This window comes from Anser anser (genome assembly GCF_964211835.1).
Source record: "Anser anser genome assembly, chromosome: 5".
Taxonomy (NCBI): domain Eukaryota; kingdom Metazoa; phylum Chordata; class Aves; order Anseriformes; family Anatidae; genus Anser; species Anser anser.
This window is the reverse complement of record NC_139725.1, coordinates 64,415,244-64,442,384: the sequence shown is the minus strand read 5'-3', so window position 1 is coordinate 64,442,384 and position 27,141 is coordinate 64,415,244. Positions and strand designations below refer to the sequence as shown.

Here is a 27,141-nt window from a genome sequence, read left to right as displayed (position 1 = left end):
AGACAGCAAGATACATCTTCCCAGGAGAAGAGAATTAGCACTGCTTCCCAGGCGTATTCTCTCCTCTTCCTGAGGAAATGCCTGACACGGTGGTAGCAATATAAGCAGGCTGATGAAAAGCCACAGTGTGACTTGGAAGCCAGAGCTGCTTTAAATCCCACCACAGTGCTCAGCCTCCAGACAGGAACTGGAAGAAATGGAAACCACTTCTCCAGCTAGAGGGGCTGAGGCATCTATCCGGTGGGTTAGCAGGTGGAGGGAAGGGTCACACGCCCAGGGAGCTGTCATGTGTCACACTCAACACCCTTGAAACTTTGCTTGCAGCACAGTATGGGCCCAATCGCAGACTAAATGACAACGAAAGCTGAGAATAGCAACATGGAAAATTGGGGCACTTTGTATTGCTGAAGATTTACGAAATCCAGTTCCAAACCTTGTCCTTACAAGGAACACGCACTGCTCAAGCTCTTGAAAATTAAGACTGGGGTGATTTATTAATCTTGTTAAGAACTCTGATACAAAGCACAGTAAAAGGCCACAGACCAGTAAATAAAATGTGGCTTCTGACCACTTTATAAATGCTGCTACAGTACTACCAGTAAAACAGACTCACTCTCACACCAGTTCAAACAAGTAGTTCAACTGGCAAATAAAAGTTCCATTCACTTATCAGTTTAAAAAGTTTAATAAAGCTTTAAAGTGTTTGCTGGTTTAAATGCTACCAATTTCCAAAATGGACTCATGATTAAGTTAAGTGAGATCTAAAGGAAGGTATTAGGTTTGGAAGGCAAGACTGTTCCTAAGCCAGAGGAAACACTTCTGACCGTGTAAGATTGCAAGAGTAGCAGACTGTATTATAGGCCTCACGTCACTTAAATTTATACAGGTTATTAGCATTATCTGTAAATATACAATATAAACAATTGTACATACATGGCATATAGCTTTGTTCTCCAGAACAGTAGACAACTCTTTAGCTTAAGACATCTTCACCTACCAAAACAAAAAGGCACATCTGAACAAGATGCATGCTAAGTAAGTACTAGGGATCCTTTCCAGTATCTGAGACAGGTAGTCCTTGTTCATACTTCCTCAAAATAATCAAGACCAACCGAGTATTTTGGTATCTTCTTTTAGATTTCAATCTTTTTTTTTTTTTTTTTTGTCTTCAGCAGCAAATCAACGGCAATTAAGACACGGCATTAAAATATTTGGGAACAGTAGCTGTCACTCACAAACCTCCAAGCCCACACAAAGTTAGAAGGCAAGTGGCCAGAGGTTTAAAATCGGTAACGCTGTACATCCTGGCGTTGTGTAATCATCCCATTGTTCCTTTTAAAAAAGGCCACTAGTGCTCAAATTTGAAAAAAAAAAAATCCACAGACGCACCTTTTTTGGCTCAGTGCAATTAAATGATGTCAGTTTAAACTCAATTAGTGTAGTTTACAGTGCAAAAAGATATATTTTGTATACTGGCATAACTGTCGGCACTAAGGACGTGAAACAAGGCAATGCTGCTGATCACCTGAGGGTAATGCTGTCGAACAGACGCAGGCTAGAGTGTGTGTCGTCTTATTTTTCCAATTTAAGCTATTTTTTTTGTTTGATCAGCAGCACTTTAAGAGCGTAATTTGTGAAAGTACTAAAATACACTGCCTTCTTTGAATAAATAAAAAAGGAACTTTACAAATACTATTCCAGTGTCAATGACTACTATGGCTAAGGTCATTGAGGAGTTTCTGCATTTTCTAGCAAAGACAGTCTGTGCAAAGGAGGGTGGGAGAGCTCCCTTTTGTAAGTCTTTGGTGGCAGTTTTGGTAACTGAGGGCTCGAATTCTGCCTGGGCGGGACGGGGGGAGCGGGCGGGTGGACCAGGTTGTTGTGACTGGCGCTGGTCACGCAGCAGCGGCGCAGTACCCGTGGAGAGGGAGTGCTGGGAGGAGTGCCAGGAGAGCTGGGGCCCGTGCCAGCCTCCCTGAACCAGTCGGGATCTCTGTGCAAGCGTCCCACCGGCGGCGGCTGGAGGTTTAGAGGGCAGTTGATAAAGTGTTCGGGAGGCCGGTGCGGCACTGGCGGTGGGGTATCAGGAAGAGGGTCCCGAGGGGGCGGCGGAGGAGGGCTGTGCAGCGGCTGGTCGAAGGAGCTAGCGTAAGCAGGGACACGAGGCTGTATCTTTGGAGGCGGCGGCTGCCGGGGTGGGATTGCGGGAGGATCGTCATCCGATTTTAAACTTCCCTACAAAATTACCGAGAAAAAGACACGGTAAGAAACGTAGATATTTAGGTGAAGAGCGTATCTCCTGAGAGCTGCTGAATTTTCTTCAAGTTTGTTACTGGTGCTGTCAAAAATGTGACACTGGCACAGCCCTATCTTTGATCTGATTACGACCGGTATGTTCCCAAAGCAGCTAAGCAGGATTTGGACACTGGGAACCTGAAACTTCAAAAAGAGTAACTGGAGCACTGCATTTGAAATGTGCCAAATCTTCAAAAGACTAACAGAATCCAACCTGGCTAGATGTTCAGTGATTTATTATCAAAGCTATCCGATACAGGAAAAATATACCTTAGCATTAGAAGCATCCTGATCCATCTTTTTTCGAGGAGGAAGCGGGGGAGGGTTTTGAGGTTCATCACTTAGTTTAGGAAAGCTACCCCACGAGCTGAAGAAAGTCTCTGGAGAGAGAGGAGCCAGTATTTTACTGCTTGTGTAATATCTGAGGAACATACTCAAGAATATTACACCAAACTAGATGAAATTCAAACAAGCAGATCTTTGTGTTCAACAGCAACGTGAACCACTAAACTTCAGTTGCATGAAACTCTCATTCATTTCCTTCATCAGATATACTCTTTACGAAGTGGTCTCCCATTTCCAAAATCAAAGATATACGTCAGCAGTTAACAGTCAATCTAAAGGACCCAAAAATAAATAAAATGAAGTGAACTCCTAGTGGGTACTTCAACAGCTTTCACTGCAATCCCATCTGTGTTGCAGAATTTGCCTGTTTACCACAGCGCCTGCAGTTTGGCCACACAGCTAAGTTACACGTTCGAGTGGAAAGTTTGTTCTCTTGGCCGTATGGGTACATGCTCAAATTTGGAAGTTTCGAGGCTTTGTTAATAGCTTTGCAGCATTTCTAAAGCAGAAGAATTATACACTGAACTGAAGAGATGGCGATAACTCTCACAGCGTTTCATTACATTTCGAAGTCTTCTGTTTTACTGAGGAAAAATTCCTCCAAGTTAAGAAACAACGCAACCCCCAACCTGTATGTGACTTTTGGCACACCTTTGCTTTTTCCCTTCGAAGTGCACAGCACTCTGTACCAATGCATTAGGCAACTGTGCTCTCCAGTTCGAAATTTTCATATTATGAAGAATCATAGATGTCTGTGTAATAGGGGAGTAAAAAGAGAAGCTCAAAAGACAGATGAATACAGGATTTCCCTCACAGCTGTGGTACAAAAAGTACCTCTTAATTCCCCAGCAATAGAACAATTATTTTCACTGAGTGGTAATGCTAAATTATCAGGTTGCTTCATTTGTATCATTAGTCAAACAAAACAATCATCAAGGACATTCAAAAGAGAAGCAAAATCATACTAGAGGCCTGGGAAAAAAGAAAGATCAGACAGTTCTTAGACTTTATAGACTACTTTACTGGACGGTTGATCTAAAGCCTGTAAAAACTCCCCTCAGAACTCTATTTAATGAACACAGTCCATATTTTATCCCAGAGAAATCCCATTTAATTACTATTCAGCTCTCCTGAAACCAGGAAAAGCAAAGTTAAATGAAACATTGAATAGAGTTACAGTACTCACTTGACTGTGGCAAACTGACGGCAGCGAAGATGCTATTGTTACCTGTTAAATGAAAAACGGATTAAAGATTTTCCAGACAGAACATCTCCACTACAGCACATAAAGCACGCTCATAAATGACCTCAAAGATGACCACGTTTTCTAAGCTTATCTACTGCTAACACAAATTAAGCTTTCCTATGAAAAATATTCTTGAACGAAAGATTTTAAGTCATGCAGGGAATGAAACTTCATTATTAGACACTGCTGGACACTACCACGTTGTCGTGCATTTCCTGTACAGCCCATATGCCCTCAGCATTGCCATGTAGGTCTTGTCGCTTACCCCCCATGAGGCTTAACCTGCCTGCCCAGTCTGCAGCTCCCTTTGAGGAGAGACAAGACCTCTCACAGGCTGCTTTTAAAACCAAGGAGCTGCTCACAGCTACAAGCAAAGCTTGGGAGCATATTAGTGCATCTATGCTAAGAGGATAATTTTTTAATCAAGGCTGTGTTTTGCAGTGAGCGCCCTGACCACCCCCACTTTCTGGCACTTTGGTTCACACCTTAAAATATACAGACTGGACTCTCTTCAAAGGGAACAAAACCAGAATCACTGGACTGCGTTCAGTCCAGAGGGACGCTCCTCAAACAGACTGGCGTGGACTCCAGGTTCTCAGCACCGTCTCTCTACAGAGGTGCCGTATGTGGTAAAGCAGGAGCAGTCCCTGCACAGTAAAGCCTCACGGGGACATCTCCCAGAACAGATTGCCTCAGCTTTAGTAGGCCAAAAGACTGGAAATATCACTTGTTATTTAACTACTTACGGCAGGCATTTCTAAACTGCAGCGCATATAGCACCGATGCAAGAACTTCATAGTTCACAACTAAATTTTGCAATGGTTTTTTTAAAGGCTGGCACACAGACCAACACAGTTTGGAATCCCGAGGGACAGTAGCAACAATTATTAAAACGTATTGCACATTTACCATAAGAGCTGTTGAGATCGATGTCTGAAAATACGCTGAACTCTGAAGAAGCAGAGACTGGTGGAGTAGACGGCGTGTTTGGAGAAGTTGGTGCCGATACTGTTGATTCATGCTCTGCCTCAGTAATTCTACTGAAACTTATCTTACTCGGTTCCTTTTCAAGTGGCAATGGATGACTTCTCAAGGTGCCAGAGGTGGAGCCGTGTCTGCCGGTATTGGGCCTTATCCCAGGAGATTTTAGGGGGTACGTTGTTTTTCTAGGCTGAAGAAATAAAACTGGTTAGTACTGCTAACGCTGCAGATAGCAAAATCACCAAGTCTTTACGAGCAATTTTAAAAGGTACTTATCAAATACATACTAAACAGTGTTACAGCCTTTTTGCAATTGACTTGAGGTTGTTACCTATACAACAGGAGTTTACTGAAATGTTATGGATGCAGCTTAAAGATCTTTTTTTTCAGCTTATTAAATATTTCCACAGCTACGAAGAACGAATAGTCAAATTTCAGATGCGTGTCAGTCACGACACAATACAGGGAAGAGCAAGTCACAATCTTGGCAGAGAGTTATTTCAAGTGCCTCCATAGGCTTGCAGAAGAGCTTCGCGTAACAGCAACGTAAGACGTGCTTTCAGCTTACACCACAGAAAGTCCCCAGGCCCCTGCCTGCGTCCAGGACTACGGACATGCTCGGGCGCATGCTGTGTATGCACGCTGGATGAATCAGTCCGAAATTCTTACACACGCATTACTGGTGTGACTGAAACAGGCCTCATCAGACTCAGGTGTAACACAGCACAGATCAAAGCCGATGCTTTGAAGACGAGCTATGTTCCCATCCCGTGGTGGTATGCGTGACTCCACCACATTACAGCACCCAGAACTGGACCTTCCTGAAATTCCCATAAGAATGTCTAGTTTCGAAGACACGAACTGTAAAGAATTCATGCCCAGATAACAGAGAGAGCAGCACGGGTTTCTATTTTTAGAAAAGGAAGAAAAAAAAAGAGAGAAATTACTGTAAACAGCATTTTTGCAACAGTAATTTCTGCCAGTTTCTTGCCCTATTTGCAATATCATCTTAGTCATTCCTCTAAAAGGAGATTGCTAAAATGATTGATGGCTCTCAAAAATCAGACAAGTCTCCAGCTACTCAAATGCACAATTACAACATGTAGAAATTGAGTGTTCTCGTGAGCTGTATTTCTCTGCTAAAGAAAAAAGAATTCTAGGCCCCGACAGCTTTTTTTTTTTTTTTTTTAACAAAATAGCTACTCCTTTAAATCGTATTTTGCTCTGCAAGAAAGTTGTACCTTGTCAATTCTGTGCTACACTTCAATTTTTGAAGTAATATAAAATATTTAGACAAATAAACACTAGAAATTAAGTTTTAATTAAGGAAAACATAACACGTATAAAACCAATTTCAATTAATATTAATATTTTATAATAACCTTTGATACTATGAAATTTTATTGCATAGTCTATCAAATGACTATAAGGTAAGAAATGCAGATGTAAACTGTAATATTTTACATTTTGGGGAAAAGAAGAATTCATTCCAAAATAAGCTAAAGGCAGCAGGTTTCAGTAACAACAAACCCCTGAAATAAAAATATTTTTAAGTCACATTTTGCTGGAAATTAATCTCATGAGACTGAATTCCAGAGAAAATATATATGGCTTATTGAGTTAACAAAGTATTCTTTTTCCTGGCAGCTAGTGGACTTCATCTATTTAATTTACAGGACAAGACTTACAAATCTAGGTGGCTGCTTGCAGTTTCGAGGTTCAATTTCTAATGACTTGTTGAACAGGTAATCTGTAAACTCTTTTTCTGGTATCTTCCCCATAGGATTGAGATTTTCAAAGAACTTCTAAACGAAACAAGCATCAATAACATTAAAAAACAGACAACCAAACAAAAAAAAACCACCACACATAGAGCAAGAATTTGAATGAAAAAACTAGCTCTTCACTTTCTGTAACTTTTTACCAGGAAGAGATGGTAAAGCGCTCCCTGATAAAAAACAAAACAATACTATGCAAGAAATAATCAAGATCCTGGTAAGTTTCCTGGCATGAATGACCTTATTTAAAATACACAGACATGTAAAATGAAGTTTTCTGTACACTTTGCCAGTATTTTTTTTTAACTACTCGATCATTTACAGCCCGGCAGTGTTACAGGCCATACAGCCGTGCCCTGGACACTTCCCTTCAGGTAGCAGCGCAGATCTGGGAAGGAGCCGAATACAGATCATGCGGTAGTGAAAGCAAACGTTATTATGCCAGTGCCATTTTTAGGGGAATTCTGGATGTCATCAGTTAACTACAAAGGACAGGAAGGGACAGAGGACAAAAGCAGGAAGGTCAGAGGCAGGGACAGAATCTGGTGATAGGCACAAGGACAGGAGGTAAGGCATGGTAAGACAGGACTGGCACCGAGGGCATGGCACAGAGCGAAGCTCCCTGATGCAGCAGGAGTCTCCGGGCGGTGAATTACAACATTTCCTATTTGCTCTTCTTATTTTTAAAGCACAAACCCTGCCATCCCTTGAGTTTATTTCACTTCTTGGCTTGAGAATACCGTAAATCTTCAAAACCCTTCCCAGAAATGTCCACAGCAATTAAACACACAATGCAAATAACATTTTAAACAACAGTATTATTGCCCATTTAATTCTTTATGTAACCAAGTTCTTTGTTGCTTCCTGACTGCTGCTGTTCACAAGCTGCGAGAGCTATGCACAGAGCTGTTTTCTGGAAAGGTTACAATTAGCTGTGCTCTCAGGAAGAATGACTGGGTACTTCAAACTATTCTTTCCAATCATTATTACCTCTCTACACAAACACTTGCCTTTACCTGGCTCAGGTTCCATAGCTTTTTTTTTAATTTACTTTAAACGCTCTGGGATGCACTAGGTCTTTTTCTTATCTAAGTAACCTCTCGAGCACTTCTCATTGCTAAAGACCAAGCTGTCTGACACCACCACACGTCCGTTTCTGTAATGTAGCGGCGTCAGGAGGGTGGGTCAGTAGGGTCACTGCCTGCTTGCAGCCCAGAAGGGAGCTGCATCACCAGAGGGGTGGGCAGCAGGGGAGGGAGGGGATTGTGCCCCTCTGCTCTGCCCTGGTGAGGCCCCACTTGGAGCCCTGCATCCAGGTCTGGAGCCCCCAGCACCAGAAGGATGTGGGGCTGTTAGAGCGGGTGCAGAGGAGGGCCATGGAGAGGCTCAGAGGGCTGGAGCACCTCTGCTGTGGAGGGCGGTGAGGCACTCGCACAGGCTGCCCAGAGAAGCTGTGGCTGCCCCATGGAGGTGTCCACGGCCAGGCTGGATGAGACCCCGGGCAACCTGGAATAGTGGGAGGTGTCCCTGCCCATGGCAGCGGGGCTACAACTGGGTGATCTTTAAGGTCCCTTCCAACCCGAGCCATTCTGTGGTTCTATGACTGCACAATGCCTAAGGACTAAGTGCCGTATGCACACACACAGCACTTGAGGCCAGAAGGAAGTGACTTTCCTTCCAAAGTTCTGCTGCTTAGAGAGTGTGTCCCATGCACTGTTCTGCTGCTAGGAAATCTCACCAATACCAGGCTGCAGACCAGTAAGGGGATGAATAAGACCCAGAACACGGAACCCAAGAAAGCAGATACCTGGCTCTGGCTGGTCTTTTGCTGCAACATTTTTGTTGTCTGCTGCCTCAGACAAGCCACCATTTCCTCCCTCTTCCGATGGTCACTGATCACACAAGATTGGGTCTAGTACTGGCAGAATGATTGACCATATTTGGTTGCGTACATTCTTTTCCTTCTCTTACCCCCAAAAGAGATACTTAGTTTTTGATTACCCGAATTTCTGGCTCTATCCGTAAGCAGTAAGGCTGATTTTGATACTGCTGAATTTCTCCTGTAATTTCAGCCACTTTTCTCCTTTTGCTGAAATTAATTAATTCTTTCCCTTGTCTTTTAAGGAAGTCAGGATTCCCTTCTTCTGTCTTCAAAATATTTGTTAGGTATATTCCTGATAGAAAAGAAATGGATTTTAAAGTTCATTTTCTTTCCAAGATCTGATTTCAGTCTTTATAATGAAAGAATGATAAAAAAAAAATGTCCAAGTATAGGTAGACCCTTCCCTTTAACACTCCAACAGTTTACTAGCTGGTAAGAATGAATTAAGTTTGCATTTTACATAGGAACAATGTATTATTAAAATAAGATGTTTCACCTCCTTAACATGAGATCCTGAATTTAGAAAAACATCTTCAGGTCATTGCCACAATCAGATCACCGATGCAGAAGCAGAGTAAAATGAAGTGGGGTAATATTCATACCAATAATATCAGTAATCTGTATCACTAAATTAGAAAAATATATTCTATATAGAAGACACTAAGTCTAAAATCATTACAAACCTAGGAAGTCAAAGTAACAATTAATAAATATTTTTTAGACCAAAACACCACCCTGAACTATAAGCAAGATTAACACATCTGCATCAAACCCAATTTAAGAAAGACAACACACAATATTAGCCCATTCTGCTGTTACTCACCAAAGAAAGGCACACAGGGTGGATTGATTGACTTGAGCTTAGCTAGGTATTTTTTAAAGTGATCTTGACTTAGTTCTACCGCTTCATCCAAAACTCTTTTTTTTCTTTCCTGTAGTGCCTAAGTTGTCAAAGAGAAAAAAAAAAAGAAAATAAAAGCTATGCAGATCTCAACAGCATGGTTAGAAAATGCAAGGTAATTACCTAGGTTTCTTAACAAAACTTAGAAACTCAAATTAATATCTGAAAGAACTTCTTTTGTAAATTGTTTGGCTCTTGACTACGGCACCATCAGTTCAATAATTCTTCCTAGCCTCTCTTCCTAGTGTCCATCTAAAGCAGTCAGCAACCATTTGTTTTTGCCTCTAACAATGTGAATTGGCTGAGACTCTCATCCAAGAGAAATGCTCGTGAACAACTGAAATCTGAGTTTTAGCTATCCCCTCTCTGTGCCCCTCTATCCCCATGGCCCTTGTGTAGGTAGGAAATGCTGCTGTTCAAGTGTTCCAGGCCAGGGTTCTCAGCCCTGGGACCCTCCCCTTTCATACACATAAAACACTGGACTGAAGCAACGGGTTCATTTCAGAGAAGTTAACAATCAAATGTCCATGGTGTTTCCCCTTTTTGACCTAAATACAAGTGAGAAAACAACTGCTGAAAAGCTCCACTTCCTGTTACAAATCCTTTGAGACAACCAGTCCATCTCATGTTTTCTTGTAACTTTTAAAATAACTCAGTCTCATAATTAACTTGTTTTCTTCTAAGAAAGCAAGTGCAATATGGATTTCACTCATGAAGTTTGTCTGATTCGTTTCTGGATTCTGATTGTTTTTTTCTCGAGAGCAATGCCCAAAGCTTACCTCAAATGTGTGATCTAATCTGTACACTGACACGGAGTTCATTGCACTGACTATCTCCAAAACACCATTGAAATTATTCAGATCTTGAAAAACTTGCAGGATTTCTATAATCCTGCTCAGCACAGCCACTCGCTCTTCGAAGTTCTCGGTTTCCACTATGCACCTAATCAAAAGACGTAACTTGAGAAGTACTGATAAACAAAATCTGAAATCTTAGCAAGCTAGCAAATTAATTTAGTAGCTAGCAAAATGTCCAAGTGAAAACTGTATAGTATGTCTAGCAGGCACATTATGGTGCACTGTCAAAAATCTCAAGTACAAATTTATGTAATCGCATCTTATATATGTTCAGGTTGGAAAGCCAAGATGATTTTGGCACATAGTCTAAAATAAAGCAAGACCCAAGCACGATCCGGGGTAAGTAGGGTGACTCTCTCATGCTGCAGTATCTACGATGGTATTTTAAGCTCATGAAGTTAGGTATACACATACGAACTGCTACACCCTTTTGACTGCAGCATGGCCATGTCTTCAGAATTCCTTAGTGATGTGTCACGAGAAGGGAGAGAAAATAAGTTAAGGGGACAGACACAATAGTATTTTCTGAAGAGATGCAGAAAAGTCTCCTGCATTGCCTTCAGTGCCCTTTGATGTACTGCGGAAATATAAGTAGGGCACATGTTGACCATGTGGTCAGTACTGGAAAAAATCCAGTGTTTTTTTTTTTTTTTAAATGGAGGAAACGTGATTGGCGTGGCATGGACCTTAGAATCAAAACCTGAAACTACTGCAATACTCTACTACTGTCTCAAGATTCAAGGCAACACAATTCAAATAAGACAAAAATGTTTCTCAATTTCAGAAGGAGTTCATGCCACTACACTAAAATCACCATCACTGTACTTACTTTTCAAACCAAAGAGTAAGATTTGTAGTATGACGAATCATTTTCAATAGATTTGGGGAGTTAATTTCCTTATCTTCTTTAGTCCACACACTACCGACGAGTTCCGAAGGCTGTACTGCCCTGTTACGATAAAGCAAGATGAACAGGATTGTTCAATACAAATAATAATTGTGTTCCGTGTTTGCATTAAAAGATTATTTCTTCCCTTAATCACGACTTGGTATTTCACAAATACAATCCAATATAAGAAAAACAGTTACTTAAAATAACTTTTCAATGAGTACTTGCGGATGGAAGAAAATCCATTTTTATCTTAACTGAAACTGGCATTTTTGAATAAGCATTTCTACATAAGAAAATTACAAAGGAGTAAGTTTAATCTCCTGAAGGCAGAAGGAAGAATCTTAAAGGCAATTAAAATATTTTTTTAAATAGGAAGCTAAAGTACTTGGAGCAACCTGCTGGAAAAGTGGCCTATTTCCATAGAAAACCTGCTATCACTGAAGCATTAAAGGATGCTTCACCTTTGAGTTTCGTAAGACCTTAAAGAACTTCTACCTGGCAAAACTCAGCTCTCACATCAAGGCTAGCTTTATTTATCATCAGTAACAACAGAGCACGGAAACAGCAGAGCGTTTATGATACCAGACTAATAAACTCTTCAGAACTAGATTAGAGGACCCCGATGTACCAGTCCTGTAAGTTACATTGCGTGTAACACCTAGGCCTTTGCTATGCGTCTATTAAGCAAAGGGGAAGAGACAATCATGTGTTTTTTATGATGCAATAAACATTTTTATTAATGTAACAAAGTTTGCTTTTAACCAGGAGACTATAAATTGATATTACCTACTCATAATACTTTAGTTTCCTAATTTACTGTACTTATTCAGTTATGTTATCAGAAATCTGAAATAGAGATGAAAAACCATCTTTTCTCTTGTATATATTTCGGTACCAAACAGAAAACCTACTTCCATAAACTCTGTAAATCAAGGGGACATACTTTTGACTGATTCTATGAATTTTCTTGCTCAGACAGAACTAATAGACCCCTACCTGTACAGGTCAGACTCCAGAAGCGTCAGCTGCCGAGCAATTTCTATGGGGTGCAGCGTCATGAGGTCCAGGGTCTCACTGTGCCCAACACGCCAGATGTGCCACTCGATGGGAGGAGGCGGGCTCTCAAAGGTGATGTTGTGACTAATTCCATTTGCCTGAGCTTTCTTTCTTTTGATGATTTTAGCAATTGATTCCACCCACTTCTTCATGGATTTTCCTACAAAACATAAACCATAACAAACATTTTTAATGTCATCTTAGCTTACTTTTGACAGTTTAATGAAACCAACAACAAAACATGCACGTGCACTCAAAATACTGCATTTCTGCAGGCAAATTAATTCGGTTTGCAGTTCATTATTTTATTTATTTTTTGTTGTCTTACGGGTTCTTGCACTTGTGTCAGTTTGCAAATACAGACACACCAACAAATTTTTGGGTGCTCAGTTGCATTTAAATGCATCTACTGACAGTTTTAGTGGGAGAAAAGTGACCATGTATGCACTGTATTTTACTGCTTCCCCTAAACTGCAACCATTTTCTTTCTGACTGCTAGCTTCGCCTACTAAAATAAAAATAACTGAAAAAAGTAAACAAGCTTAAAGTGAAAACTTTGCAATATGCTGTACTAGTGCACAGCATAATTAAAAGATTAAAAAAATACATGTTTACACCAACAGTCCAACATTTACAGTACACAACATAGTGGACAAGACAAGAAGTACCTTCAGCAGTTCAAGACAAGTAACTTTTACGAGACTAACCCCCAAAATTGAATTATTTCTCTCTGGTCAGCAATAGAAACCTCTGCAAAAGATAAACTACTGGTCTCAAAGTTTGTCTCAGCATGGTACCGCCCCACATATGGTCTGACAATCTGAAAAGTAAAGTCTAGCATTGCCAGGATAACGATGCAAACTGCCATGCCAACACTGCTGGCCCTCCATCTAGGCTGCCCCAAAAAATCTGCTAGTTTGTAAAGGATTGCTCCAGAGGAAGTGATACCAAATGGAACAAGAGTCCTTTCTTAAAAGGATAATGATTTTCAGCTACAACTTTAAATTAATGGGAAAAGAATATGGAAAAACTCATCTCATTACCAATGGGGAAGGAATTCTCTACAAATACACTGCAAAGGAGGAAGGTGAGAGAATTCTGAATTCTCACAAGTCTGTTACAGAGTCAGGCAAGGATGAACACTACTGTCCAGAAGTAAATACACTGAAGTGAAACAATACCACAATGCGTGAAATCATTTTTATGGTAGTTATTTAAGTATGATTCAGGCCAAAGATTGCTCATGTAAAGGAGAGTCAAATAACAGCTCCATTAAAGGCATTAAAATTACTCATGTGTAAAGATATTTTCATGCCTAAAACCCATGAGCATTAGAACAGCAGGTTGTATCAAAATGGGGAAGAACAGAGGACTACCAATTACCATACCTCTTACACTTGAAATAAACGTCTCCAATCTCTCTAGTAACTCCAGATCTCTTTCAAAATCGTAAAAATGATGCTCTACCCAGTGGCGAAAAACATTTAATATTCTGAGGAAGGAGAGAGAAAAAAATAATTATATTTTGGGTGTGTTTTTTTTTTTAAGGACTTCCAAGCTCATCCTATATAAACACTAAACAAAACAGTTATATAAAAGCTGAGTTACAGATTCATGTAACTGAAAGCTATCAATATGCATACGGACATAGGGGCAGAGCAAAGACTAAGCATGCATCGATGGCCACAGAAGTCCCCAAGTATTTTAAACCTTATTTTCCAGTCTTAGCATGTATGTAACTTTTAAAAACAAACAAATAAATAAAGAATGCTAGTGTTGAGGTGTTTTCAGAAGAGCAAAAAAAGTCATCAACAGCAGAGAAAACAGGTATCACGAATACAGGTTGTTGATATAATTTTTACACAAACAAAAACTAATTAGGATTGACCATTTGATTAGAAACAAATTTGTAACTGTTTCTTTCGTATACATAAAATTTTATCTTAGAAGTTTTTGCAAGTGTACTTCCCTGATTTTTCATCTTTTTATTTACACTAACAGCACTACAAGATCCAGTGCTTTAAGGATAACACCCAACTTTCTCTCGATTTTTCTCTACTTTCTTAAACAGACCACTAATAAACAAGCCTTTAAGAACTAAACCACAACAGCTCTTCAGCCTTCTACTCTCTTCAGATGTATCAGAATAAAAAACTGTTTTGCCTCTTCTTCGTGTAAACAAGTCGAACTCCAAACTCAAACCTCTCATTTATTGGGGCGCACCATATCACCTTACCTGAATGGTGAGCTGGTATCTCCTACACCAACCAGTACAACAGATTTTCCCTGTGCCAGCCCAAAAGCTGGGATAAGGATGGCGGGGTTAATGGAGAGCCCACAGTCTCGGGCTCAGAGAGGAGACGGTTGCAGTGAGATCTGGTTAATTCTGCCCCATTGCCTTTGCAGAAGTGGCTCAGCAATACGCAGAGCGCTGCTGAACTCTTTTTGCAGCTCAGGATTTTCAGGTAAAGCAGCGCTAATTGTGGTCCTCCTTTCAGCACCAGGCTGCTGTTTGCAGTGGTTCAGCCCTGTAGACTGGGGGCAAGAACGTCTGAGAGGGACAGGGCAGGTAACTGATTTTAATTTGCCAGTCTGGTGTGAGTCAAAGTACCGGAGAAGTCGGCCGGTCTAGCTGAGTCAAATGAAGGACGCTCAACATGAACACATGGAGGAGAAACACTGGGAAGAGGAGAACTATTTAAGTTAAAGAATAAAGTTCATCCCATGAAAAAATGGCTACTCAGACCCTTCGGGCTGGAAATTAATGACAGCTTCTAACCATCAAAGGAGTGATGTTTTGAAACGAGTTCCCAATAACAGTAATACAGGATCTTATCTAATCAGTCTTTGCCTTTGAGATATCGTGGTAGGAATACTGAAAAAGCAAGACAGACTACCTGGTTCTGCTGACTGCACTTCCAGCTGGTCACCTCCTCTTTCTCATAACCTCACATGCATTTAGTCAAGCCAAAGACATGACTGTTATGCCTGCGCACTGCACAGCATGTCTACAGCATGTGGAATAAGCACTGAAGAGGGGGAAGGACTGGGCATCTTCATGTTCTCCAGCTTACTCCCAAATCTCAGATCTCTCTGAAGTAGAGGTCGATACTATTACAAAACTGGAATTTACGAAGTGCTGGGCGTATCAGCATAAAAGATCAAATTCAGACACTTCTTTTGAACTGTACGACAGCTAGGAGTTTCAAGCTACCAGAAACTTGTGATATCTCCTCAATTCACAGATTAACTATAAGCCCCAGAAGTGTGTGTGTGTTAAATAGCAGCTTTCATCTCTCATCAAGGAGGCACTAATAAGGCACTCAGCGCACCAACCATAGCATGAATTAGACAATAAAGAGTACCTGTCATGACAAGAGGTATCCTAATCTCTCAAAGAAAGCAACCAGAAACCACAACCAAACACCCTGGAAACTTCGGAATTGGGCACAGGTTTCAAACAGCTCAAACGTAACATCTGAAAGCACTAGTGCTGCGTTGATTTTGGAAATTAATAGCAAGAATTGCGGTTACTTGCTGCTTTAAACTTTTCTACAGGGTCCAGTTCATCGGCAAGCCCCTGTCCTGCTTGGCTACGGCATCAACAGCGCTGCAGGAAGATGCATTTGTACCATGCGGAGGGGCACTGTGAGGAGGTCCCCAAGCAACTTCAAGCCTAGCTAGTAGGGGAGGTTATAAAAATAGCAACAAAAGCAATACGACTATATTTAAACTCGTGAGCCAGTTACATCACAAAAGCCCATTCTGTGCAAGTTTCTTTGGAGGGGCTCTATAGGCCTTCATGTGGATGTCTGCAGAAACACTCACCAGAAAATAGCGATCTGAAAGCAGGAAAAAATTATGCTGAGAAGTAGCGTGTGAAGATCTCCCAAGAACTGATAGCTCTGGAGACTAGCAGCCCTGCCGAACCCGCGGGAACTGATAAACTCAGAACACTAAGAACCTGAGAAAGCTGTGCAAGGACGGGAGAACAGAGAAGTATCAAGGTTACGCTGGGGTTGTATAACCTGGGACCACATCCAAGAAAGTGGTGGCTCCTACGTATCGACAAGAGCTACAGGATTATGTACATACATACTTGGGTGTTTAGTTTGGATCTTTATTTTTTTTTTTTTTTAAATGTATGTATATATTTGTACACAACTATCTGATGAAAGAAGTACTCCCTCAGTGACCTTCCAAAAACCTACACTGAAGGTCCTGGCATGTCAGTATGATTCTCTAATTAACAGTAAATTGCTGCTGCTCTGAACAGGTAACTATGAATGACTGCGTGGTGAGGGAAAAAAAACGGAGGGTACTGTGCCTATGGTTATTTGCCAGTAATAGTAGCAGCTCGATACTACTAATAGCAACAGTTTAATGAATAAAAGTTGTTCTAACAAACACTGGCTGTGATCTCTGTCTCCTCCTGACTTGATTCCCTATCAGGGAAACAACTAGCCTCATTCATGCTAGAAATGCTTAATTGTTCCCCAAATTAGCTCGGTCAGCAAGACCTTGAAGATTCACTGTAGCCCATTGCAAAGTGCAGTACAGACAAGAGTCTCCCTGTGTGCAAATACATCAATAGGCTGGGAAAGGGAGTAAAATACCAGCAGGACTGAAAAAATGGGAACAGAGAAACTATCTTCACAGGGCCTGTTAACAAGGAACCCATTCAACGTGCCGTCAGAAACACTTTGAGTTGTACATCCCTCACCCACACCCGCTTTACATAGCAGCCATACAGCGTTCTTGTGGGTGGTGGAGATCACAGCTGTGAGCAGCAGAGAACCAAAGTACAGTTGCAGCAACAACAACAGAAGTCAGTATGACTAATCAGAACATGGCTTGGGATATTAGTCTGGCTGCAGACAATGATAAGTCCCTACTTGACAGCACAGCAGTCTCCTAAAGAGATTACCGTCTCCAGGAACGCAATATAATTGCTGAACTAAAATCTGGATTTAAGAGAAGAAATTTAAAAGCAAATAAACCTGAGTTGCACTGGCTGGACGTATTCCTTGCGAAATCGCTTAAGGTCTGCGCTGATGGGCTGCTCTCCTTTCTCGATTGCCAGCCTGTCTGCTTCAGTAGGCTCAGGCTCTGGGATTTCAAACCTATGAACACAAGCACCAGAAAACTGATGGCAATTAAGATAAAAGACAAAACCCTTTATGTAGGACATGAAGAGCAATTTTATTTAAAGAAATTCAGTGCAGTGAAACTCAAGCACTCATCTGGTATCCGGTCTGCCTGGAATTCCCTCTTCCCCTAGCTATGTGCTGCTAACACACCCAGCTCTCCCTCTGATAATTCCCTAGCTTTCTGGTCATCACAAGATGTCTAGACTAGGATATAAGGTTTTTAACTACCTGCTAGCTTGATTAAGTGAAGATTAGAAGAAAGCTTAAGAGCAGCTTTATCACGCTGTATTAACATGTTGTTTACAGTAAGAGTCTGTGCCTTTCAAACAAACTGCTTAGAACACTTCAGTACACTCAAACGTAAGCAGTCCAAACCACTGCTGAGGCACACTGACTTCTCTGCCTGATAAGGAATTCAGGTGCTAATTTAACAATCTGGAAAAAAGGAGGCTTGCATTAAAAACTGGCATCGCTGTTGCCCTTTTAAGAAATTACTGTTTTATGCACTTTGCTGTTTTTCCTGTTTGCTAAACGTATTCCACACGGCACTGAGAACACGAGCAGAAAAGGAACAGGTAAATGAACGCAAAGCCTTTTTCAGCGTCTTCAGAAAGGATAACCACAGCTTACCTTTCAATCAGTAAGCTCAGCAGTTCCTGGGGCTTGCAAAAGGAGCGATATGTGGTAAGGAAAGTACGTACAAAATTTGGATCTGTAAAGACAGAGTAAGAAAATGATGAAGGTTTAAAATCTAATCTGAAAATATCAGGAAAAAAACAATACATGCCCACACAGGAAACGTTTAAAGTGCAGAAAATACACTGAAATTGTAAGTCAAGCACCGTGGTTTAGAAACTACCCGAACTGATACTGCTTGTGGAATTTTCATTTAGCCCTTTGATACAAGTCCCCTGTAAAAGTATTCAGCCGCACATTCTCTCAAAAACTGTCTCAGTCTTGGCATGTGGAATGGCTTACACTCACTGCCCAGGCAGCTATTCAGTGCTTTCATAAAGACAAGGAGAACAAAGTAGAACTAGGCTGCCCACTGTCTTGACATCAAAAATACCTATACCACCCCGACAAAACATTTGTCTTACCTGTTCTTAAAAAACCTCCCCAGCAGAGCCTGCACGCCTCCCCCGGCCACGCCGCTGCAGCACACAACTGCCCTCGGCAGAGCAGGCAGAGCAGTACGGGCAGCAGAGGCCTTACAAAGCAAATACCTGCAGCACCTCCAGACGGGGCATCTCCAGAAGCCACCACACCTGCCTCCTGCCTTCTCGCTGCTGCAGGAGGTGTGTTACCACCCGGCACAGCTGTCTGCAAGCCGCGACAATTCTCAGCCCGGTGTCAATCTGCCTTCCCTGGCATTTCAGCTGAGGCCAACGTGTGTTTTCGTCGGCCCGCTGCTAGCTTAGAAGCATACATCTATTACGATCTTGTTTATCAAAGGTATTAAGTGCACTTTATATCACACTCCAAGCATAGTTTTCCACGCTGCAAGAGCGCTCCCATCAGTCAAACCCCTCTGCATCAAGCTGCACAAGCAGGAATGTAAGTTCCGTGGCCATCTGCTAAAAAACTCCATCAAATTGACCAGCACCACAAAACAGAGTCAAGGAGAGAACCCAGTCCTCTAATACAGCACTCACGTGCTGCAACCACAAACATTTCTCCTCTTGCTCTACAGTTCCGTGCCTCATTTGAAGCCTGGGCAAAAAATTACAGCCCCCAAACAGACAATCTTGACTCATCTCTGGCCACTGAGGAAGGTGGCACAGCACGCAGACACTAGGGAATACAAGACTACGGACATGCCTGCCTGAAAAGAAACCAACAATCCACAACAAAACACAAATGAAATGCTTAATTACACATAGTTCCACCATTTTCCTTTAGTTTCTTTCAATTCCACTCTTGGGGAGTATCCTAGGTTGTGAATAAGCAGGCTGACAGACAAATCACTTTACTGTGAGCCTCAAAGGGTCATCATCTGGCCCTAATCCTTCCATGCCTGCTGCAGACCCCCCACGTGGCTACCAGCGGCAGCAAGCTGCTAGCCTGTGGCCGCAGCGGCTGCCTGAGCTGCTTGGGAGCAAATGAACGGTGAAATACAGGAAAGCCAGGCCTAGAGAAATGCTTGTACAGATGTTCACTACAAGCACGGATTTGGGGGTGTTGGGTGTTTCTTTTTACTTACTGTTCTATAAATCGTCTCGAATCTGTCAGCGTTAAGTGCAGGCAACTTACACTAGCAGTCATCAACATGCAGTCAATTAATTTCTTCTAAGAAGCACCCAGAAGATTAGGAGAGACGCTTCTTTTAAGCGGGCTTAAATTCCCTGCAAAGGCTCAACGTTTTTAAGGGAGCCTATTTAGGAATGTGCTTGCAAGCTAGAAGTAATGGTGCTCTCGTTCTGTGCTGCTGAGTTTGCACCCTAGTCCTGGACTGGCCTGTTCTGCCTCTGCGTCACATCTGCAGTCACTTGTCAGTATTATTTATGGCACTTTTAAAAGAAAAATCTTCCTCTTACCACTGAACAGGCGGGCAGGTTCTCTCTGCTCTGCAGACAAGATCTGCAATTCTCTTAGAATGGGGACTGCTCCTCTGCTTTCTGACCTGTGTAGGTGCCTTTATATTATTTTTTTAGACTATTTTTGTAAATAAACACTCTCAACACAATGGAAAATACAAGCAATGCGCTTCTAATAGCGGCTTACAAGCTAAACTCAAGAGATTAACAACTCTGCATCTGCTGCCTCCCATGGTATCCTGGTATCAACTGGCAAGTTCTTTCACACGACGGAAGTTCTACAAACAACCTGTGCTGGAACAAACCTGCTTCAAACAATCTGAAACTAACGCAAACATACAAAAACCGAACAGCTAAAAACATATTGTTACATAAATACAAACATAAAGCACCACCAGGATCTGCTAGGAGTCCCTCCGCATGCTGTTAGTTATTGAAATGCCCTTGCGGAGGCAGACGGACAGGGTTTGTTAGTCTTGGCTCCAAACGCTGTTTGGGAAAAAGCACACAGAAACCCGAGAGGACAATGCTTTCACTGAAGATTCCCAAAGCCAAAGCGGCAAGTACTTGTGCTATAAAACCCTCGCAAGTTACACTATCAAACTAATAGTCAGATGCACCAGTTCTTTCCGAAAGAGCGAGATGCCCTAACGTGCCACAGAAACCCACCATGTCTTTGAACCGGCTGACGTGGGAGTCACAGATATCACAAGCCATGGGTTACCTGCATGGTAACGAGTAGCTTCAACGCTGAATTTCAGTGTGTGGCCAACGAGAAATTCTGTATCTTCCTTTTCTTTCTTTCTTTAAGATATACAGCTCAAGACAACCTAGCTCTAGTTGTTACAATAGCATGCACGTTTTTAAAGACTCACACCTAAGATCTCTCAAACGTTTTCAGCAGTGTTAGTACTTCACATAATTACAAGTTTTCTTTCTGTGGCTTTAAGATAGCGTTTCACAGGGAAGTCTGAAGAATTGATTGGGATTCGCATCCTTTTCTACTGAGGGACTTCAGGAAGTGGCAGGCTAAGGCTTAACAGAAATAACCACCAGCATTTCTCCTCCTCCACGCAGCATGCAACACTGCTGCTTTAGCCACGATGGTCTTGGGAGAAGAATGAAGCAAAGGTTTAACAGAAAGCATCGGTAGCTCCTTAGACCACTAACACATTGTGGGAGGGGGGGGCTTGCATGCCTGAAGTCTTCTTATAGCTTTGCCAGCAAAGCTATTTTATTTAATAAGATACCGGTTATTTCTGCAAACCTCACTTTACATTTAACTATATGCAGGGGAAAAAAAGAAAGAAAAGAAAAAAAAGAAAAAAGAAAAAAAGGACTAAATTAATCACCCATACAAGCACCGTCTTAAAAAACACATATAGAGCAAATGTTCAGGGTACCTGCATACATATGGTATGTTAACCTTTCGATTAATTTCACAACCGTTCCTCCTTTGATGATAGGAATTCCATTCCTGCTTTGCAAGTTGTCCTCAAAAACAATGTTATCCTCAGAGTCTTCCACTACAAAACGATACACGCTTGGGCTGGGCAACCTCAGGGGCTGTTCGTTTTCTTCTTGCAGTAACACTGAATCAAGCATCCTATCCAGAGTACTCCGATACTGGAGGGAAATCAGAGCAGCCATCCAATTACTCTTCTCTTCAGCAGACTTGGCAGCAAAGAGTATACTGTTTTCATCTTTAGACACCAGTTCAAAAGCATGTTTATATTCAGATGTGTCATCTTTATCAATAATCTGTATTTTTCTCATGATAATTTTTTCCTTCAGTCTATACTCCGCATTGCTGTAACCGGGCAGCCGTGACTGGCCGTGATTAGTTTTACAGCTGATCATTAAACCATCAAAGAGAAAGATGTGGCGTTCATGTTTGGCTCCTATTTTTGTCAAGGTGCCTTCCATTATGAATTCATTACAGCACTGCCCAATATCTTTGCCTTCCCAGCCATCAATATTTTTCTGGATTTCATTCATTTTCTTGATGGCCAAGTGTTTGCTTCTTATTTGTCGGTTATAGAAGCGACAGACTGGCTCCCTTGAACGAATAAAAGAAAAAGTCACGATGGGCACATTCCATGTTTGCCATCCCAAGAGACCAAAGTAAAATCAACTAAATTAATCGTTTATCGTTCTTTCTTTCCCCTAAACGCCCTAATCAAGTTTACTGTTCCAAATAAACTATGTGCACTGTTTTGGCAAGTGAAAGAATAAGATATTGACATTATTTATAGAAATGACTGAAAGTTTGGGCTGCTATTCCATCTACAATGAAAATGGGCATAAAGACATGCCTCGAACAGGAAACACACACACTAACTAGAAAAAAAAAAGACAATTCCTTCCACATAATTGATTTCTTTCTCTGTCAACTTTGGAAAACCAGTGTAGTTTTGTGGATTATTACCCAGGCCGACGTCTTGGGGAGTGTTTGCTGTAAATGCGCTCCATGCTGCACTGGAGGTTCAGAAGAGCAGTAATGGCTTGTTTTAAGCACTCCCGATCCTCTTCATCTTCACTGCATTCCTGCAGTTGCTATAACATAATAAACAGTTTTCTTTCAGATTTGTCTGAATTACAGAAGGGTAGGAAGGCTGACAAACATTCTTACAGTGTTTTCCACAGCACTCAGTGAAACCAATGACTTCAAGCCAATCAAAGAGTAATTCCTAGTAGCGCACTCAGAACTAGCTGTGTGCGTAACTACAACACATTTGTCAGATACTCGGGAACAGTCTGTACATATGCAAAAGCAGAGAGCAGGTGGGAGTTTAGAAAGACAACCCTTTTCTTACCGAGTGCCAATACTAACTGTCGGAGACGTTTTTTTCTGTTATCTTTTCAACAACGTCCTAATTTGCAACTGATAACGATTTTGTTAAACAGTTTGGAGGTTTGAAGCAGTCAAGGATGAAATGCTGTTTTATGTAACCACATGTAATATTCCTTCAATAAGGCAATCTCAACATTTCAGAGCACGTTTAAAAGACAAAATGACCAAGATTCACCCTCTTCTTACTGTTCTGAACTCAGCCATCTTCAGCAAATTCATCTATTTCAAGAAGAAGCACCAACTATGTCTGGCAAACTCTACCATACCAAATAAAGTCTGAAATTCAAGATTTGCTTCTAATTGTAAAATGTAAACACAGTGAAAATCAGCATGAAGAGTACATCTGTCTTTGCCACTAGGCAGAAACTTCTCGTGTTTGGCAATTTAACAAGCTTTCGTATCATCTCTATACGCTCAACAGCGGTACGGTTTGAGAAAAGCCTGTTTACAGAATTCCTCTTTTTGGTTAAGGTCATCACTCCTAAAACACTACTGCTCTAAGTAAGAGAGATTTTTCTTTTTAACCCCTTTCGTGTTCAAGATTGTATGAATTTTTTAAAGAAAACTCAGGCAAACTGATTTGCTGGGCAATATCAAGACACTATGCCATGCAGTTCTGGGTAGGTTCTGTTTTACCTGCATACTTCGGGAGAACTCTTACTTACAATCACTCAGCATGGCAGAAGCCTTCTTTTCCTTTCCCCACTATGTTCCCTCAGCAAGGATATGTAGCTTCCTCTAAAAGTAATTGAGAGAACAGGATTTGACCAGATTGGTCCACTCTCTTCATGTAATTTAAATCACTAAAATGTTTATTTTTCACATGCCCAAACAACCTTCATCTTGCATATTAGAGAAATGAGAGTTTCATGGCCAAAAATTTCCGGGAAGTTTATGAGCTGGGGAACAGTATAGGGAAGGGAAAAAAATAAGATGTCAATCTCTGTCGAAACCCTTTTTTTTTTTTTCCTTTGTATCTGCCCTAGAAATGCAAAGAACATAAAAATGGCTTGAAAAGTGCAATATCCTAAAAGTGGGGAAAGCTACTGAGCCTGATAAAATACTCTTCCTCCTCCCATGTCCCGAGCACAATTTTTTCCATACCCTTTCTGAAGTGAGAGCTTTGGGAGTTAACAGATGTCAAATGGCATACTTTACTTTTATTGTTGTTGGTCTTGAAAAAAACCCACTTGTCTAGTAATCTAATCCATTTCTGCACCGTAACAAATAGATTCCTGAAGATCAGGCGGACTACCTGAAGCTCATTCTCTGTAATCACTTGACCAACATCTGCTTTTCCAAATACCTGTTCTTATCGAGCATCTTTCTGACTAAACAGCAGATTAAAAAAGTGCAGTATTTGCTAGACAGAGAAAATATGTAAATCTACAGGAAAAGGGAAAAAGGGGTCCTGCTTCCATCAGATATATTTAAGAATACCAGACAAATTGAGAGTATTAACTATTCAATTTTTTATTATACAGAAAACTGAGAGAAAACAGTAATGAAGCACGGTATTCGTTAAAGAAATAATGCCATGATGATCCTGTAGCATACTGGCCAGGGTTTCTGTCTCTGTCAGCAATTAGGTAACAGTGGAAAAGATCAAAAGGCAGAATTTCATATACTTTGGGTTGCCTGATAACTACATAGTGAGTCACACGCATGAATTAGGGGCAATCTCCCAAAGAAGGGAGGCTGTATGCTCTATAGTCAATAAAGGAAAGCCATCCTGGACTTGAGCACAGACTTGAACTGCTGATTTTCAGGTATTTAAAGATTCATCTATCTTGCACCTTGTTCAGGACTTGGATAGACTGTGTGACCCCTCGAGTCCTTCCCACTGCATTTACTGAGTAATGTTTCCTGGAACTCTTGTTTTGACAGACATTTATGAAAACATTACTGGAGCTTGAAAGACTGATGAAACACCGAGCGCTTCTCTACACTGCCAGCATTCAGGTGTCTGTCCTCCCAGGTATCAAGCATAGTGATTTGAAACACAGAATGCTCTGATAATTAATTAAAGATGTCACAGCCAGAGTGCATTTGTTACCTGTTTGCAAGAGCTAACATTTTTTGATCACTACCAGGTATTTTTCTTCAAGACATTTCCTTAGTGTGACTTCCTTCAACCTTCGCTACAATTGCTCGTTGCGAAACAATCCAAGGTAAGGTTTGTCTTCTGTCATTGCTTGAACAAGCAATCAACGTCATTAAAGAAAAGTGACAGCAGGGTGTTCAAAGGCTATTTCCTGGAGTATTTCTGGAGAATAGAGACCTCTCTATTGCTGCTACCCAAGAGCAGACAAACCGGAGGAATTCGATATGGAAAGGACTATGAAAGGACTATGATGCAGATTTTGCATGAAACAGCCGCACATACAGGCTTTTGCGAAGGACAAAGTTGTTCTGCCTGAAGGAATTTTCAAGCTTTTCAAACTTTAATTTCACCCATTTTAGTTCCCCTGTTTTGCAAAAGAGCAAACACCAGGGCCTGCACTTCTGTAAATCATTCATTATTTTATTTACCTCCCAATTCAGTAGCTTTGGGGTTTTTAGGTTTTTTTTTTTTTTTTTTTTTTTTTTTTTTGAGACTGTTGCTCCTAAAGAAAGCTAGTGAACTTAGCTTTTCTCTCTGCTGAAGCCAGGAAAATAGTCTATGTGAGTATTTGTTCCTTTTCTGCTTCCATTTTTGCCAGTTCTTTTTCAGCCAAGGTTCCTAGAGCCAAATACAATGGCAACAGAGAAGCAGTCACCCATACTTTATGACATACTAATACTGTTGAATAAATGCTTTCTCTATCCCCAAAAACACTCTGCTTTTTAAGAATCACTGCTGTAGATTTAGGATGTCTTCAAAATACAACATGAAGTTCAGATTTTAAACCTGCAACTGCAGTGATCCCAACAAAAGGTTCAGTAATTATGATTACTTGTACACTTTGGATAAAGGTCAAATTTCATCATTTTCACTACCAGAATGCCCCAGCTAAAAAAAAAACCAACAACAAACCATTGGCTAATTACCTTTCATGCAGAATCCTGTTGTTTTGTAACGAAGGTAAAAACAATTAAAAGAAACAATAAAACTTTTTCTACTACCTCCAGATTATTCCTCAAAGACCTCAGGCAATTTTAAGAACGTGCATTTATAAGCTGATCCCGTCAATATTAGCCGGAGATATGAGCAGACTCAGAGCCTCCCATGAGACAGAAAACTCTTACAGCATTGCAAACTTAAGACAGGCTATCAAAAATGAATTGTCCTCTCTGTGCAATGGTTTAAAACAGAAATAGTAACCACCCTTTCCTGTCACTGACAAAAAAGCTAACAAGTTTGTATGCTAAGCATTTAATCTTAAATTTGAAAACAAATTACAAAACACTCGAAACAAAACACTGACTGGTAAGCCATGCATGTTATCATTTCCCTGAATAGCAGGCAAACACCACAGAGCTTGTAAAATCAGGTAAATGCTTCGATCCTCCCAAAGCTGGGGCTCATGATTTCAGTCTTTAATTTCATACCGAGGCACTCTCATTCCCAGCTTTAAGACACAATGGGTCAAACATTAGCCTGACCTTCAGCATAATACAGGTCACTGAACTAATTGTGTCACTGAAACATGAAAGAACAACATTTTAAGAAGTTCCAGAGACTTATCATATGCAACTGACCCTGACGGAAAGGGAAGTTGCACTATTTTGAAAAGGAGATGTAGTTACGAAGCTGTAAGTGTTCACAGCAAGGCTCGCAGGACTACGCTGTGCTTCTGCTGTCATCCTTTAGGTCTTTGCTCTGTGTTTATTTTCTTTTTGAAGCTCTCCTCACAGAAACACAAGTTTTATGAAGGCAAATATTAAAACTATGGGAATTAAAATTTTCTGTTCTCAATATAGATGGTGCAGTAATCTGCATAAAAGTTCACTGACAGAGGGATATTTTTTTAAGCTTTGTTAACTTTTTTCTAAGCTGAGTATCAACAGAAACACTTGCAGATTTAAAAATTGTTGAAGTCACTTGGATTTAAAACTTTCTACCTGATACTGGTAAATCCATACATTGCAGACATCTGGTTCATGGCTCACATTAAATGACCAGTATTTTGGAGGGTAAAAAAAAAGAATACATGTTAGGTATTAATCACAAACCTAGCCTCAAGCCAACTGTTATTTTTTCTGCTATGAGTTTCTTTACTTCTGAGAAGATTTTACATTGCATTACAGATGTTCTAGGTTGCAAAGTTTCCTATTCTTCCTTCATTCAAGTAAATCCTCTGAAATACGAAGGCAGACCTTAGAACAGTTAAGAGCTTCACAACACTGCTAACATTGCTTTTTACATTGAGAACTTTAAAAAAAAA

General features: G+C 40.9%; 1 protein-coding gene across 1 annotated transcript in view; it reads right to left on the bottom strand.

The window, feature by feature from the left end:
- Positions 1-468: 468 nt before the first annotated feature.
- SOS2 (SOS Ras/Rho guanine nucleotide exchange factor 2) overlaps positions 469-27,141 on the bottom strand; it is a 53,578-nt gene continuing 26,905 nt past the window's right edge. The window contains exons 9-23 of the mRNA XM_083839187.1: positions 22,349-22,476; positions 21,324-21,979; positions 18,014-18,095; positions 17,234-17,356; positions 13,622-13,725; positions 12,174-12,393; positions 11,115-11,234; positions 10,208-10,370; positions 9,351-9,468; positions 8,647-8,819; positions 6,556-6,672; positions 4,796-5,057; positions 3,827-3,868; positions 2,566-2,675; positions 469-2,235 (exon numbers count right to left, since the gene is read on the bottom strand). Coding sequence (XP_083695313.1) covers positions 1,726-2,235; positions 2,566-2,675; positions 3,827-3,868; positions 4,796-5,057; positions 6,556-6,672; positions 8,647-8,819; positions 9,351-9,468; positions 10,208-10,370; positions 11,115-11,234; positions 12,174-12,393; positions 13,622-13,725; positions 17,234-17,356; positions 18,014-18,095; positions 21,324-21,979; positions 22,349-22,476 — 2,928 coding nt within the window. The 3' untranslated portion in view covers positions 469-1,725. The remainder of the gene's footprint in view (positions 2,236-2,565; positions 2,676-3,826; positions 3,869-4,795; positions 5,058-6,555; positions 6,673-8,646; positions 8,820-9,350; positions 9,469-10,207; positions 10,371-11,114; positions 11,235-12,173; positions 12,394-13,621; positions 13,726-17,233; positions 17,357-18,013; positions 18,096-21,323; positions 21,980-22,348; positions 22,477-27,141) is intronic.